The 18,459-nt window shown below is 42.6% G+C and overlaps 1 protein-coding gene across 1 annotated transcript; it reads left to right on the forward strand.

Annotated features, from left to right (window-relative positions):
• The first annotated feature begins 11,784 nt into the window (after window positions 1-11,784).
• LOC127325548 (probable disease resistance protein At1g61300) lies at window positions 11,785-16,531 on the forward strand. Its single transcript, XM_051352340.2, has 3 exons — window positions 11,785-11,968; window positions 12,382-13,582; window positions 13,686-16,531. The coding sequence occupies exons 2-3, from the start codon at window positions 12,401-12,403 to the stop codon at window positions 15,954-15,956; spliced, it is 3,453 nt and encodes a 1,150-aa protein (XP_051208300.1). The 5' UTR covers window positions 11,785-11,968; window positions 12,382-12,400; the 3' UTR covers window positions 15,957-16,531.
• Window positions 16,532-18,459: the final 1,928 nt, after the last annotated feature.

The following is an 18,459-nucleotide window of genomic DNA, read 5'->3' on the forward strand; positions in this document are numbered from 1 at the left end:
CAAAATAATGGCTATGTGGCTATTTCTAGTCCATTTAAATTGCCCAAAATTAATTGTTAAATGGTATGAGAGGTTCCCTCTCATTTAAATCATGGTCCTAAGTAATTCAGTAGGAGTTAATGACTTTGGTCTATAGCACCTCATAGTTGATTACTTAGTGATGTTAAATTATGCTTAGTAGTGTTTAAATGGCATGAGGTTTAGTACCTCATTTAAATCCTTTTTCTCAAATGATAAAGGTGAAGTGTTGACCTTGGTCAACATAATCCCACACTTATTATTTGAGGAAATTAAATCTTAATAAGATTCAGTGAGAGGAAATTATTTCTCTTACAAGTTTTCTTAAACACAAAGCCAACCCCCCTTGTGATTTAATGTTGTGATGATATGATGGCTTGTGTGACCCATTTGTGTCTTAAGTCTAGTACTTAAGCTTGTGTGGTGATTGTATACCCCGTATCCGTTTATAGACGCTAGTACTGAGGACTACCAGGAGGAGGAGGTATTCTACCAAGAAGAAGAAGAAAGCTTTGATCACTATACCAATTAAGGCAAGCTATACTCTTGCAAGTTACCCAAGTGCAAGCTCAACTTGAGCAAGGCACTCATACCCTACTACTTTGTGCTTTACTTTCCAAGTCCCAGTTTTTATCTTACAAAGCTTTTACTTTGATTATCGAGGTTTACTTTTATAGTTGACTTGAGTCTAGATATGAAGTAGTTGAAGAACATCAAAGCTAGCCTAGTAAGCTATAAGCTAGTTAGCACCCCTCATGATTAGTTGCTAGTGCTAAAACTAAAAGTGACTACTTTAGCTGGGAATATGTGAATCTTTTGAATTTAAAAACGTTGGAATGATGAGTCATTCTATTGGAAGATTTTGAAGGTGAATGTGACTTGAATGAAATGGTGATTTTGAAAAAAACTGATGATTGGGTTCGGATGCGATACCATTCCAATTCTTGAGTACCCCCACAATACCTGATTATGGGTAAGGCTTTAGCTGGAAATTTATGTGTCTTAGTATGGGTTCCCTCTGAACAAGTGTCATAGAGGTTATGCCGAGGCTGCCTCCGTTGAAAGTGAAATGACGTGAAAAGAGTTGAATGTCCTACCCAAGCCATGTGCAGTTCCCAGGATAGCAGTTGGTTATCACTGGGAGGCCAAACTCATGGGGGAGGTGCCTATACTAGGGTGTGTAAGTGAAAGGTTAATGGTTGATGATCCGCATACTGAGTTATGATTATTCAGGGTTATCCCTGACGGATGTAAACAAATGTTATGGCACAAGTGTGCAACCTCTGCAGAGTGTAAACCTATTCGAATAGCCGCGTCCGTGGTCATGGACAGTTGTAAAGGCCATACTGTTCCGTCATCAGAACTTTTCCAAAAGGTGACATGTGACAGGTGACTTGTGAATTGAACTTGAAATGTGAATTCGACTTGATCACAACAGAGTTGTGGGAATGACACTAATATTCCCACTTAAGTTAAGTTAGGCAAATGAAGAGTCTTTGTTTACTAAATGCTTATGAAATAAAACTGGCTTTATGCAAATAAACCTAGAGCTTAGAACCCTCTCACTAAAACTGTTAGTACTTACTCTAGTATTAGTTTGCGAGTACTTTAAAGTAGAGGTAATAGCACCAGCCATACAACAACTTGCGTGGTGGGAGAAAATTCATACAATAACTTGAAAATGTGGCCAGGTAGTACATAAACTTGTCATTGAGGTGCAAATCAGTACAAAACTTCTCTAGACATGACACGTGGCAGCAGTAAATCTACAAATAACCGCGACATGTTTTCTCTTGTAATTGTGCCCCTTTCCTCTTTTGCCCTTCTCCCCTAGATTAGACCATCAACGCGGTCCTCGTCGGGTACTCACTCTTGCACGGCGCGTTGGCGGTGTGGCCGACTGGCGCGCGAACCGGCTCTACCTCCCGGCCGACACCACGTCGCTCTTCTCCGCCTCCACGTCCACAGGGGACATACAGGGCCGGTGGTGCCTGACACCGGGCACGGCACCGAGCTGGAAAGCTCCCGCGGTTGTTGACAGGCGTGCCGTGGCGGTCATGCCCTGCGAGGGCGCCGACACACACTGCCCCACAGGGTGCCAGAAAGCCGCCAGGGAGCTCGTAGATGCAGGCGTCCGCCCACCCCTGTACGGGCATAGAGGACCGATGGTGGAACTCCAGCGACGGCGTTGTGCTCCGATGGACGGCGCCTCCCGCAATGTCGACAAAAAGGAGGGCGACAGAGAGCAGGGCACGGAGGAACTGGGTGGCCATAAGGAACAGGGAGGAGCCGGGAGATGGCATCGTGCTGGTCCTCTCTGATGAGAGCTCCGATGACACATCAGCCTTCGCCGCCCTCGTGGAGCAGGTCGTGGGCCTCATGAGCTATCCCGTCGTGACAAGAGTGAGCAGGAGCTGAAGTGGAGCCCCCCAGCGCCATAGGCTTCTGCTACATGCGCTCAGCTTGCCGGCCTGCGATGACAAAACCGACGGCCGGCCGCGACGGAGTGCCTCGCCAACTCTAGATAAATCTAACTACTTAAATCACAAGGAACTAAGAAAGCACATGGTTATATGGTGCCTCAGATGTGTTGATTGGCATCATAATATATCTGCTTCATCAAGAATTTCTCCCTGAAACAGGGGGTCGGTCCAGAGCCAACGGGGTTGAGGCGCGGAAGCCAAGCGGGCGCCAAGGAGCCCTCAACTTTGATTGCCGATGCCAACTCGCTCACCGGCAGGTAATAGAACGGCTGTGCACGGACCAGCCGCCAATGAAAATAAGGACGCAACGGAGAGCGATGGCGTCGATAATCATGGCAGTAGCACAATGAATATTGGGGAAAGGTCGGAAGACACTTAGGTGAGAAAAATTGTACGAGGGTTTTTTCGTAAAAATACACTGTCACGTGTCATGTCTACAGTGGTTTTGTACTGATTTGCACCTCAATGACAAGTTCGTGTACTACCTTACCACATTTTTCAAGTTATTGTATTAATTTGCACCCACTATGCAAGTTGTTGTATGTCCGGTGCTATTACCTCTTTAAAGTACTCACGGCTGTGTTCCTGGCTATTCAAATGGCCAGACTATGAAGAGGAGCACTACTACCAGGAAGACGGACAGCAGGACGTCTACGATAACTAGGACTACTCCTGACGTCAAAAGTTGCCTGTGGAGCAGATGGACCGCTACTACGTTTCTTCCGCTGTGTGTGTTTTGTAATTGATCATTGGATCAACTATTATTGTAAGACTGGATCATGTGATCCTTTGATGTAAGACAATTATGAGTTGTAATGAATGATGTTCTGTGATATCAATCTATTATGTCTCGCAAAAACAATATTCCTGGGATTGCGATGTATGGCATAATAGGCATCTGGACTTAAACATCCGGGTGTTGACATGTTTCAAGTTATATATGGTCACCCGAGATTGAATATTATATAATCCTCTTGCATTCTTCTTGTTTGAAATTTCAAACTTGTTTGAAATTTCACACTTGTTTGAAATTGTACATTCATATGCATTTTTTTTGACACAAATACAGTAGGGAAAGGCTCCCTACTGTGTCATTTTCTATTAATATAAATGGAGTATTTACAATGAGTCTATCATGGAAATAATCTTATTACACACTCATAGAGTATCTAGCCAAGATTGCATTCCTTCTCTAAGACTAGGCTTAGCTCTATGCATTGTAAGGACAAAAGTGGCCTTAAATCTAGCCACACATGTTTGGACATTTGGATATTTTGCATTAAAGATAGCATCATTCCTCTGATCCCAAATGCTCCAACAACCTGTAATCATTATTTCCATGAGAAAACCCAGGGACAATCTTTGTTGTGCTTGATCAATCATCTGAAATAGGGTCATATCTACATTCCATTCCAATCCAAGTGCCCACCAAAAGCTCTGACTGAATGTGCATTCAAAGAATAGATGCATAATGGTTTCTTCTGGACAAGATTCACAGAGAATACAATCAGAGAATTCCACATAAAAATTCTTGTGTTTCATCATGTCCTTAGTATTTAGTCTGCCATTTAATAACAGCCAGAAGAAAAATTTATGTCTAGGAATATTGCAGGATTTCCATATCGCTGTAATACTACTTGGTACTTCATGATTTCCAATGAGTTCTCTGTACACTTTATTTGTGGAAAATGAACTACCCCAATTGAATGACCAAATATCCTAATCCTCTGTCGTTTCCATATTCAACATTTCCTGCTCCAAATTGTGAAGTTCTTCATGTGCAATGGTACTCAGAGGCAACTGAAACATATCATATATATTTTCATTTGATGCTTCCATAGCCTTATCAAAACTGATATTCTGATTTTTGGCAAAGGAGTGTAAATGCGGATATTCATCCTGTCTGATGGAATTATCCCAATTATCTTTCCAGAGTGCCACTGTCTTTCCATTCTGAATGTCTACTGATGTCAGTTCCTTATATTTGTCCTGCAATGACAAACAATCCCTCCACCAAAATGATGTCTTTGGTTTAATAGTCTGTGGAGTGCCCCTATTACTGTAGTAAGCTTTCCAGATTAGGTTAACCCATGGAATATCTGCATGATTATAGAATTTGTGCAAATTCTTCATAAGTAAAGCCTGATTTTGTATTCTGAGATTTAGAATCCCTAGGCCACCCTGATCCTTTGGTCTGCACATCATTTCCCAGCTTGCTAGGCATTTTCCTTGAATCCTATTTTCCCTATCAGACCATAAGAACTGTCTTCCACTTTTTTCAAAGTGTACAAAAATGGTAATTGGTACCTTAAAGGAGCACATTGCAAACATTGGTAATGATTGTATCACTGAATTTAACAAGGTGAGCTTTCCAGTATATGACATCAGAGATGATATTCCAGATAACTTTTTATCAATTCTTGAAACAGTTGGCATAAGATCAGATATGGATGGTCTTGTGGTTCCCAGTGGCAATCCCAAATATGCAAATGGCAGAGTTTCTACTTTACATCCAAAAATATTGGCCAGCTCATGTGCTCTATCATTATCAATATTTATGGGAACAAGTGTGGTTTTGTGGAAGTTTACATGTAGGCCAGTAGATTGACTAAATACTTGGAGCAACTCTTTCAAGTAACCCAATTGGTTATTATCAGCAGGCATTATCATCAATGTGTCATCTGCATATTGAACAATTGGATATTTTTGGCCAAAATCATCCATAATTGGTAAATCAATAAATCCATCCTGCCAAGCCTTATTAATAATACTTTGTAAGAGATCAGCAGTATTGACAAAAAGAATAGGTGACAGTGGGTCCCCTTGTCTTACTCCTCTTTTGCATATAATTTTCTTTCCTGGCACTCCATTTAAAAGTACTGATGTTGATGCTGAATGGAGGATATTGTATATGAGTTTGACCCATTTTGGTCCAAAGCCTCTAGCTTTAAGCATAGCAATAACTGCATTATAATCCACTTTATCAAAAGCCTTTTCAAAATCAATTTTCAGAATAATAATAGGTCTTTTGGAGAGGTGGCAAATATGCAGGTATTCAAAAGTCCATCCTAGGCAATCTTGAATATTTCTTCCTTTAATAAAGCCATATTGATTTTGATGTACCAAAGGGATAATCTCTTGCTGCATTCTATTTGCCATAAGTTTAGTAATAATCTTGAGAGGGAGACTGACCAAAGAGATGGGCCTATAATCATTCATGTTCTCTGGATCTGCTTTTTTTGGGATGAGTGTAATAAAGGCAGTATTGATACTTTCCAAATTCATTTTCTCATCATAAAAATCTTGAATGAGCTTATAGAAATCCTCCTTAATAACTGGCCAGCATTTCTTGAGAAATTTTCCATTGAAACCATCTGGCCCTGGTGCTTTATCTATAGGAAAGTTTTTAACCACACTGTCTATTTCTTCTTTGGTAAATGTTGCTTCTAGATGAGAAAGATCAGCTGGTTGTATCATCTCTGCCAAGTTGATTGTCATTGTAGCATTTTCACTCACACCAAGCCTATCTTTATATGATTCCCAAATAATAGCAGCCTTATGATCATGGTTATGAACCATAACATTATCAAAAGATTTAATGTATGTGATAAGATTTCTTCTATAGCTCTTTGTTGCAATAGTATGAAAATATTTAGTATTTTCATCGCCCAAGGTAACCCATCTAATTTTGGCCCTGTTTCTCCAATATACTCTTCTTGCTTCAGTCAATTTTCTTGTATGGTCTTGCAAGATTTTCTGAAAATTCTTTTCTGCAGTAGAGAGTAATCTTTGCTCTTCCAATCCATCAAGGAGTGCCAAGGTAAAATTACATTTAGTAATAAGATTACCAAGATTTGATATATTTTTACTCCATTTCTTTAGACCATATCTGAGCTTCTTGAATTTCCCATTGATCATCAAAGCAGTATCTCTTTTGTATTCAGATGAATTCCACCATTTACTGACAGTATCATGAAATCCATTGAAGTCAAGCCAATAATTTTCAAACCTGAAGAGGTTGGCCTTAGGAATATCAGTACCAATTTGCACATGAATGGGAATATGATCAGAGCCCAATCTAGAAAGAGGGTAGGACAGTGTATTGGGAAATTCAGTAGTCCAATTAGCAGATGTAAATACCCAGTCTAATCTTTCAAGGAGAGGTGATTGCTGCATATTACTCCAGGTATATGATCTTCCCTTCAGTGGTATTTCTTCCAAATCATGAATTTGGATGACAGTATTGAAGAGTAGCATATTGTTTGTGTCCCCACCACTTCTATTTCTATCATTTGGGTTCCTCATCAAATTAAAATCTCCCAGAATCATCCAGTAGTGGAAAGAGGATGAGTCCAGCTCAGCCATCCAATTGAAGAAGTCTTCCCTGTTGTCATTATGTGCTGGTCCATATACATTAGTTAAATACCTGACTTTGCCAGACATTTTACATGTGAACTCCACAGTAACTTGAAAAAGATTCTGTGAGACAATTTTCCCTTCAAATACACTCCCATTCCAGACTGTAATAATACCACCTGAATTGCCAATAGATGGATTATATGCAAATTTGTTGAATTTTCTGTGACAGAATTTTTGAATGTATGATTGATCAAAGTGTTCCCTTTTCGTTTCTTGCAGGCATAGAATATTACAATTACATTCTTCCACCCTCTGCTTGATATCATCCCATCTCTTCTGGGAGTTAATCCCTCTAATATTCCAGTCAAGTACATTCCATGATGTTCTCATTATATAACCTTATCAGTTGTGATTTTCTCAGTGACAGCATAACTAGCCACTGACATAAAAAAACACTCTTCATATAGAAATTCCTTATTGGGTTGGTCCTTGCATTTCCATAAGAAGTAATAGCAACATCACACATAATATAGAACAAATGATCACAGACATGCCCAATATAATCATCATAGATGAAGTAACTGACATAACTGACATAAGCAATAAGGTTCAAAGCACAACTGGTACTTATTACATAAGTGAACATAGTTCTCAACCATGAGGTAGCAAAATGATTGGAAATATAACTAGGGATAACTAGACTGTAGAGCAGACAGTCCAACTGTTGAGAATAGAGATGGCCAATCATCTAGCCACTTTTATCCAGGAGTTTCTCCTCAGACACCTCACTAGGAGGAATCTGACATTGATCCACAGCAATAGCTTGTATAGTTTTGATGGGTAATTCTGGTGGTGGTGGGGCAGTCTTGTCAATAACATCAGCTTCAAATTCATGAACTAGATTCTTCTTTGTCATCTTTGATGTTGCCTTCTTCTTCCCTTTTTCTTTTTCTTTTGCTGCCTTGTTGTTCTTCTGCATATCCTTCTCTGCCTCCCTAGCAAGTGCAGCTTCAGCAGCATTTTTATCCTTATAACCAGCAGCAATGACAGCAATCCTTCGACTACGTCTGACTTCTTTGACATCCACTGGTGCATCTTCATTTTTCCTCTTATAAGCTGGTGTAACAGCAGCTGACAGATTAGTGTCCTGGTGTTCAGTCATATCTGTATCAGTAATCATCTGATCCATCTGATCCATTAACACAACTTCATTTGCAGAATTGGTTTGCTCTGACAGAGCAGCAAAAGTTTCATCACTATGATCATATATTTCAGATATAGTAACTGAAGATTTAGCAGATGATGATGGCTCCTGAGCAGTGAAGACAGTAACAATGCATTTCCTTTCAGCATATCCATCAACACTCACATCAACCATCTGGATCCTTGCTCCAGTTACATTTTCATGTCTCAACTTATCCAAGGCATCAGGGAAAGTTGTCAGCACATCAGTCAACATCTTATGAAAAGCAGATATAGCATCTACAGCTTCTACAACAGCTTCAACTTCATTATTGTTCTGTGCATTGCCCTGAGGAGGTGTGTGTACCATTGGTTCATCCTCTGCAGCAGGTGCAGCATGTCCAGCAGGTGTAGCAGGTGCAGCATTTCCCAAATTAGGTGCAACATTTTCACCCATTTGGTTATTTCCATCAACCAGATCATCCCAAATTCCTCCAAAGGGGATATTTGGTAATGGGTGTGGATTTCCCCCATCAGGAGGAAGAGGGTCCTCATCACCACCTAGTCCACCTATCAGCTTGGCTTGCAGAATGTAATTAACAACAGTCCATGAATGTCCATGCCCCTCATCACTATCATTATGACAAAGCACTAAGCTGATAGGTACTTCTAGTAAATCTGGAACTCTAATCTTAACCAGAATTCTTGCTCTATTGGATCCATCACGATTCCATACAAGGAATTTCCCAAACTCACTGACAGATTCTTTAATTTTCTCTACATGCCAAGCCTCTTGTGGGTAATTAACCATCATGAGCCAAACATCATGTGTGAAAGTGCAGTTTCTATGGTTAAGTCCACGGTTCTGGGGGATCACCCTAAGAATGCTATCTCCAATGAAGAAAGGGCTTCGATCTATAGCAGCATCTCTAGAGCAAGTGTCAGTGAACTGTACCAGAGCAGCACCCATAGCAGAGCGCGTCATCTGCCGAACATGATGGCCTTGATCGTTGAGGAAGGCGCGGATGAGAGCAGCATCGCCAGCAAACTGTGCTGGATTAGATTCCGGCTCGAGGATGACAATCGCCCAATCATCGCAGGTGATCAGGGGGGTGTTGGTGAAGACATGGAAAGCTCGGCGGCGACGATGGATGCAGTGCGGGACAATGTCTGCTCCAGGAGGCAGGTGGGGGTGGGGGTCGCAGGGATAGTTTGCCATAGGGTCGTCGTGATTGAGGGCGAGGTGGTGGCAGCACGGCGAGGGTGGTGGCGTTGCAGACGATGGAGTAGGGTTAGGAGGCGGAGCAACGGGGGTCAAAACAGGGGATAAATTGGTCTCCTTCTCAGGTGGTTTTTCTTTAATGCGAAAAATCTGGACTTTCCGATTAAATCGAAAACAGTTCCGACGAATGTGGCCATAGTGATAGCAGGCTTTACAACGAACTTGTGATCTGCAGTTGGGCCTCAAATGGAAAGGGTCCAGACATCGTGAGCAGCCCAAAAGCGGTGGAGGGTTATTTTGCAGAGGGGAAAAAAGACTAGCAGGCCGAGATGGGGGTGGATTGGGCTGAGGTGAAGGGGTTGGGGAAACGTGGGAAGGTGCAGGTGACGTGGATGCATGTCGATTTGAAAAAGGGGAGGAGCGGGAATTATGCACATGATCCGAGGAACGTGGATCTGGCCCTGGCTGATTGACCACGTCAGCAAAAGAGCGTTTGAAAGTGATCGGCACCGTGTTTGCACCGGTGAGGGGCGAATTCCGGCGAGAGACGAGTTGCCACTCTTTGGATTGCTCATAAAGCCAGGTGGAGAATTCAAAGTGCCAATTTGCACCACCATTGCCCCAAAGATGAAAATAGCAAGTGAATGCCTTGCAAGAAAAGGATCGCAGATGATAAATGAAAAAACCAATGGCTTTAGATATGACAGTGAATTTGAAAACTCGATCCCTTAGATGAACGACATGGAGTCTAGCTCCTTCAGATCCAAGACATGATTGCAAGGCTAATTGCACATTAGGAAGATCCAGGCGAAAAGAGGCACGGCCAAAAGACACAACCAGGTGGAAGCCATCAACGAAGGGAGGGTGGATTGGGGTAGAGAAGATGGAGCGGACCTTACTCGCGAGTGTAATCCCATGATTGAAATCCAGGGATGAAGCAATGGTGTGCTGCTCCATGGATAGGTCAATCTAGAGGAGAAGTCCATAGCTTGCCGTCGATGGGAGTGGAGTCGCCGTGAGAGTCACCTCAGAGGAGAGCATATGCATCAACGTGTAACTTGTATATAGTAGCGTAGAATATGTGTACTGAAACTTTTTTGAAATTCAAATAAAACACAAAATAAAATATAAAAGAAATGAAACACAACAAAAAGAAATCAGATTTAGGGGGTTAAAACCCTAAACCTGCGGAGACCTTTAGTCTCGGTTGGTTTGGCCAACCGCGACTAAAGGTCCTCCGCCCCGAAGGACGCCTGCCGCCCACGTGGATGGGCCTTTAGTCGTGGTTCGTAAGCAACCGCGAGTAAAAGGGAGAGCTTTAGTCTCGCATAATTAGTCCTGGTTGCGGAACCAGGACTAAACCCCGTTACCAACCGATACTAAAGCCCCTTTTTCTACTAGTGATGCTGGCTGAAGTTGCAATTTGGTGTCTCTGCCTTCAGGAAGGGATGAAAAAGAAGAAGTGGCATGGTGTTGTCGGTGCTTGGTGCTGGCTTTAGTGTGCCTTTTTGAATGTTCTGTGGATGTTATTCCTTGGTTAGTTTGTTTTGTAACAAATATCTTCAAGGTTTCTTAGGTTGGTTAGTGTCAATGAGTTTTTGCCTCGTAGTTAGTGTTTAGACATCGAGCACTCACATCTCTCACATGCCCGCCTGGCAGTGACCTAGGTCGACTTGTCTTCGCAAGTGCGCTAGTCTGGCGACAAGGCATCACTTCGACAGTCTCACCTTAATGGCGATGAGCAGCGCCGACAACAGCCAGTCTACTCCGCCTCCACCTCCGACTCCACCTCCCCTGATCGAGAACAACGACAAGTTGGATGACGAGAACAAAGATATCGCGGACGACGTTATCGACGCGGCAATGAACGTGAAGTTCATGGCTGACACGGAGCAGGAGGCCGAGGAGGAGCGGGCGACCCACCCGGCGTTCGACGTGAAGCAGCAACACCGCTGGGAGGCGGCGACCGTATAGGAGTCGGATGACGACATGGACTGCAGCGGACCTAGCCCAGAAGAGAAAGCGGCGGCGAAAGGGCCTTAGTCGCGTCCTTCGAGACGCTGAAGAATGCCGAGGAGGACGCCAACAAGGCAAACGGGCACGCGGACAAAAATAATCATTTTCGTGTCCGCAAGACGACATGAACGGACACAGACGGCCACTTTAGAGGTTGGATTTGTGTCGCCTGTGTCGTCCAGTTGAAGATGGCCTAATGGCGGGGCACACGGGCAAAGCTAGGCATCGCCGGTTCCTTGGCCTGGAATCCATAGCCGTGTCTGCTGGCTTTATGCCTATTCTCACTGCACCCACAGGCTTTGAATAAAACTGCAAATGTAGAAAATGAATAAACAAGATTTCTGTCTTCTCCGGCTCTCAAAGCGCATAGACGGTACATAATATTTTGCTGTGGAGGAGCAAAGATTGTGGGATCCACCCATGTAAGCGAGAGAGAGAGAGAGCAGCAGCCTCAAGCAAAGAACCCTGAAAGTGCACACAAGAACCGAAAGCGAAAGCAGCAGCGCCGAAAGCGAGCTCACATCCAGCCTGACCGCGCCGAATTCTGGCTTGCTTCTCTCAGAGAAATCACTCGCGTCTCGTCAGGACGGCCAACCTGCCGCCGTGCGCTTCTTTCCGGTGAATTCATCGGCGGTGGCGGACATGTAGCGCCGCGGGGCCTTCATCAGCTTCTCGCCCTTGTCCGCAGGTACTTGAGAAAGAAGCTTTGATTTGGTACATCTGGATCTGGTTGATGCAGAGCATGCATGTTTACTGGTACTGCTTTCGATATGTCAGTTGTTGTTTTGTGTCTTAATCTCAGAGAAATCAGCACCACGCTTCAGACAACCACTACCTCTAGTTTCCTTCATGTGGTCTACTGGCGCGTATAAACACAACCAAACTTTTTTCCTTTCTACAGTTTTCAGTTATGTATTTTTCTTTTTCTTTTCATGTTTATTGGAGCTTTATAAATACCTACCGACTTTTCATCTTCTCATTGACACTAGAAATGAAAGTTTGAACTTGACTATTGTAAACCTGCCTTTATTTTCCAATCCATGTTGTTTCCATATTTTTTATATAACCGTCGACAACTGAGCCACACTATTTGTCTTGCAGCGCCTCTTGTTAAGTTAAAATGCAAGCGGTTGCTCCTTTTGGTGATTGGTGTGGAGCTACTATCAACACGATCATAAGTCCATTCTACAATCGTTTTGCAAAGCATGCATTGTATTGCTTCACGGCTAGCTCAAACGTGAGGGGCCACATGATAGAAACTGAGGCTCTGAAACTCAAACAGGCAGGCGTCCAACAGAAGATTCGAGACGACGAGCATATGTTCGACGCCGTGCCAACAGAACAGGCAAGATTATGGCTAGAATCGGCGAATACAGCCGTATCTGATGAAGCGGCAAACCACCTGCGATACAATCAGAGGTACCAATTATGCGGGTGCTGCTACCCAAATTTCTTGGAAAACTATAAGATCAGTAAGCAAGCAGATGAGCAGCAGAAACATGTAAAATCAATCATGGCTAATGCACCAGGTGATAATAACATCACACGTGCGCCAGATCCAAGTTGTGTCGAGAGTATGCTTGTAGATGCTGCTCCAATACCGCCAAGCAGATCGGTTATTCTTCGGGCTGCTCTCCAGTTCATCGTGAGCAATGATTCCAGTGAGGGGATAGTTGGAATGTGGGGTCCAGACAAAGATGATAACACAAATCTCCTCAAGCATATCAACAATTCATTTCTGCAACAAAGTATCTTCGATTTTGTTATCTTTGTTCCAAGCCCCAGCGATTGCTCGGTAACAAATATTCAATCTGAAATCATAACCAGGCTCGGTATGAAGCAGGATGGTAATGAGGCAATTCGAGCCACTAGAATATGTGGACAGCTCGAGAACAAGAATTTCCTGCTGATTTTGGATGACCTCCGTCAGAATCTGGACCTTCGAGCGGTTGGCATTCCATATCCTCTTGGATTTGTTGGAGAGAAGAAGAGGAAAGTGGTAATCATGTCACTATCAGGATACAGATTCGTTGGAAATATGATGGGTGTGAACAAAGATATTGAACTGCCTATTTTGCAAGAGGAGGAAGCACGCGAGCTATTTAGACAGTCAATAAACTACCAAGGGGATCTTTATTCTGATCCCAACATTGGACCACATGCTACTAATCTGGTACGGGCAATAAATGGTCTGCCATCGGAACTAGTACGTTATGGAAAGTCAATGTATGGAACAAAGGATCCAATTTCATGGAAAGTAGCTATAGATGATGCAACAAGTAAATTTTCTAGGCCATGTTCGGTAAGTGTTAATTCGTGTCAATATGAAAATTTCTAGGAATATATAGATGGTCATAAACCCATTCTCTGAGTACTAACATATGTCTGTTTTTTATGCCTTGAAGATAGAAGACACTCTCCGACTCATTGAGGATGATCCCACTTTGGGAGTAATCGGAATATGGGGTCCAGGTGGAGTGGGAAAAACACATCTTCTGAAAAAAATTCAGGGCTTTTTTAGAGGAAGGATGACTGTTATATGGGTGACAGCCTCTAAGGAGTGTTCAGTGTTAAAGATCCAAACACAAATTTTAGACGAGCTAAAACTGAAAGGGGGTGGCAATGTGAGAACCCAAAGTGGCACGATCAGTGGCTTCCTAGAGAATAAAAGCTTCCTTGTACTGTTGGATGATCTTTGGGAAAGAATTGATCTAGAAGTAGTTGGCATACCACTTCCCCTTGGAATTGAACCTTTGAACAAATTCAAGAGAAAAGTTGTTCTCACAACAAGATTTACATCTGTTTGTGGTGGGATGGAGGTGAAAAAACAGGTTCAAGTTCCATATCTCCACGAGAATGAGGCATGGGAGCTATTTAGAGAGAAGGTCGGAGACCAAACTCTTTTTTCTTCTGGTATTGAAGGTCGTGCAAGAATACTTGTGACTGAAATGAAGGGATTGCCTTTAGCTTTGGTAACTGTGGGAAGGGCAATGTATGGGAAATTTCTTGCCGATCAATGGGATTCTGCCATCCAACATATGAAAAATTCATGTTGCATTGACACAAATGAAGACCCACTGAAGATGGAGGAAGAAGTTTTCAGAAAGATCATGTTTAGCTATGATAATTTGAAAAGCGAGAGGCTAAAGAACTGTTTCTTGACTTGTGCACTGTGGCCTGAGGATCAGAACATTTGTAGGGAAGATCTCGCCCAATGCTGGATAGGCTTAGGTCATGTGAATGAGGGGGACATACAAAGTTCCTACACAAAAGCTTATAGTCTGATGGGCGACCTTAAAGGTGCATGTTTGCTAGAGGGCTGTGGAAAATCGGGTGATCGTGTCAAACTACATGATGTGATTCGTGATATGTCTTTATGGATCTCTTGTGGCTGCGGTAAGAACAATGGCAGCTGGTTTGTCCGTGCAGGAGTTGGCTCAGATGAAAAATTTAACATCCCTTGGAGCATTGCGGAATACATCTCGTTAATGTCCAACCGTATGAAGAAACTTCCTTTTGTTGGTGTTCCGCTGAAATTGAGGGTGTTATGCCTTCAATACAATATGTTGGATAAAACAATAATAGGTGGAGTACTTGTGAATTCCGCTAAACTGACATATCTGGACTTGGGGAGTAATAACCTCAAGGGGATACCTGAAAGCTTATGTCACCTGACAGAATTGAAACATCTCGATTTGTCAAATAATTCGATGGAGGAAGTGCCTCGCAGCTTTGGAAACCTCATTAAGCTGAGGTTCTTGTACCTACAGCGAAATTACATACAAATAATACCAGATGAGGTCATATCTAGACTTGAAGAATTGGTAATAATACATGTGGATCTTACATGGGTGTCTGATTGTATCAGATCTAAAGTATATAGAGAGTTGGGCACACTGAGTCACTTGAAAGCTGTTGCTACATCAGTAGAACTTTCGGATTCATGGACATCACTTCATGATGCGGCTGACCTACCCATCCGGACTTTACGTCTTGCAATATCTGCTGGAAAAGAGGAATTCCATCTCTATGATATTTTATCATTGAACTTCGCACAAATGACCTTGTATAAACTAGATATTGTAGAGGAAGAGAATATAGCAGATATAACATTAATACAGATGCCTGAACAACAACACTACAGCTTTGGTAATCTCAGTAAACTGACCATCCGTAATTTGCATGCATTGACAACAGTAAAATGGATGGGAACATCTCCAACATCTATATTTTCAAGGCTCACTCGTTTGAGAGTGTTAGGCTGCGTCAAGCTCGAGCACCTCTCTTGGGCGATGTATCTGCCTTGCCTTGAAAAACTTGTTGTGATAATAAATAACAGCATGCGGAAGGCTTTTACAAGGTGTCATGTTGACAGCGTGTGGAGTGGACAAGAGAGTTCACAGACATTTCCTTGCCTCAAGCACCTTTGTCTTCGGTTCTGCGGAACGCTGGTCACTATTGCGGATCCTGATGTGACATTCCCATCCCTAGAGGTGCTGCAGATTGCAGATTGTGCACAACTGAAGAAGCTTCCTTTTGACATGGTCAGCTTGCCACGAAATTTGAAGGTTCTACTAATGGATCATACTGCATGCTGGGAGCAATTGGAACTGGAAGAGCGTGTCAAAGCTTTCCTTCAACCCAGGTTTCAATGTGGGTACGTATATATACCATGAGCAATCAGTCCATTCCATATCTTTATCTCGTCTGGGGGTCTTATCAGGCATGTGCATACACCGTGCACGGAAGATGCTTCTTTGGAGTTGTGTTCGTCCTTGTTCTGCCTTTTCATTACCATGTACTCCCCCGTCCCATGAAAGATGTCGAAAATTTGTCTAAATTCAGATGTATCATGGGACGGAGGGAGTATTTGAGGTTCAGTTTAGTCAGGTCCTCTGTTGTGAGCTGGAACAACAAATATTGTAGCCAGAGACGTGATGTGTTGACGATGTGTGGAATTTTATTTCTTCGGTGTGATGTTGATCTGGTCGCGCGGGATGGCGCGCGGTAGGAGGATCATGTGCGGTCATTTCGGACAATCTGTCGGGGATTGGTTTTCTGTTCTTGTGTAAAGGGAAACAAGTAGCAAAGCTTTCTGTCTCGCAACATGATAATCAAACTTGCTCCGGTTCGTCTGGGAGTGCTATCATGAGTGTTTATATCGTGTATTGTGTAAATGATTCCTGGCAACATGCATTTGTGTACAGTATTGTAATACGGCTATACGAGCACAATGGATTTTTTTCGATAATGGATGCTTTATTACTTTGAAAAGCAATTACACTCTGCATAATCAGGATGCACACAACCGTTTACATGTCTCGAGTCGAAAGTCGAAAAAAGAAAACTAGGCGAAATACATATCGAGGCGATGAATCAAAAGACGCCTAAGGTGTGGGTGGGGCTTCAGTCCGTAGACTTTGTTGCCACCTATGTAGGAAAAAAGTATCTCTTGCCGCAGCCTCCAACCAAGTACAGACCTCCGTAAATAGGTCTCGGTTCTCCACTCGCTGAAGAGGTAACCACAAACGGAGAATACCCGAGATAACCTGCAAGATGGAGCAATTTTTATCATTAAAAATCTTGTCATTTCTACTTATCCAAAGCATCCAGATAACTGCAAGCACCCCCACCCTAATAAGCAACTTGAACCTTGAATCGATACAATGAAACCAATTGCCAAAGACATTGGCCACACTAGTCGGAGGATACATGTTAGACGCTACTTGGATGATTGATCATATAGATCTCGCAAATCGGCACTGGAAGAAGAGGTGTTTAATAGTTTCGTCATATTAACAGAAAACACAGCGGGTAATTCCATGCCGGTTTCGCTTAACAAGATTGTCCTTGGTGAGGATAACCCCTCACGAAGATACCATCCAAATATTTTTATTTTTAATGGTATTTTCATCTTCCAAATTTTCTTCTTATTATCAAGTGGTATGTCAGAATGAAGTATCGCATTGTATAGTGATTTTACCGAGAATGTGCCATCTTCATGAAGATTCCACCTAAATTCTTCCGGTTCGGGCGATAGTTGTATATCTCCCAGCCGGTGAATTAGGAAATTTCATGCCAATAGCCTTTGCCCAAGCAAGACCCGTCTGAACGTCACATTCAGAGGTGAGGTAGCCATTACCTTGGCAATGGTATTACTTTTGCTACGAATAATACTATACAAGGCAGGATACTGTTCACATAAGGTTGCATTGCCTAACCAAATGTCTTCCCAGAACCGTATCTGTGCTCCATTCTTAATTGAGAAAGTACCATGGCGGAAAAAGAATTTCTTTACCGTCATGAAACCTACCCAGAAGTGTGAATCCCTTGGTTTCCAAACCACTTGGGATAACATATTGGAGCCGATATACTTCCTCTTAAGAATACTTTGCCTAATCTCATCCTCGGTAAGAAGCTTGAACAACCATTTACCTAGAAGGGCTGAATTCTTGACCTCCAGGTCATAACTCCAAGCCCTCCTTGATCTTTGAGACTATAAACTATGCTCCATTTAACCAGTCGATATTTCTTTTTCTCGCTATCCCCTTGCCAAAAGAATCTGGATCGATAGTAACCGAGTTTATATAGGATTCCTTTTGGTACAAGGAAGAAGGATAGCATATACAGTACCATATTAGTCAGTACCGAATAATGAGTATCAATCTTCCTCCCAAGGACAACAATTTTCCTTTCCAGCTACTAATGCTTTTTTGTAATCTTTCTTCCACTATTTTCCATTCAGCGATTGTGAGTCTCCGATAATGAATCGGAATACCCAAATAGTGAATGGGAAATTGGCCTTGCCCGCAACCAAACAACTCTGCATATAGAGTCGTGTCATTTTGGGCATCGCCGAAGCAAAACAATTCATTTTTATGGAAATTGATTTTTAATCCTGACAACTGCTCAAATGCCACCAAAATTAATTTTAGGTTGCGAGATTTTTCAAGATCATGATCCATAAAAAGAATTGTATCATCGGCATATTGGAGGATTGATAAACCACCATCAACCAGATGTGGGATCACACCTTCAATCTGACCATCAGATTTGGCCCGCTCTATCGGGATAGCCAGCATATCCACGACAATGTTGAACAACATTGGTGACAACGGATCACCTTGGTGTAACCCTTTTCGTGTCTGGAAGTAGTGTCCAGTATCATCATTAACCTGG

Source organism: Lolium perenne, chromosome 3 (assembly GCF_019359855.2).
Source record: "Lolium perenne isolate Kyuss_39 chromosome 3, Kyuss_2.0, whole genome shotgun sequence".
NCBI lineage: Eukaryota > Viridiplantae > Streptophyta > Magnoliopsida > Poales > Poaceae > Lolium > Lolium perenne.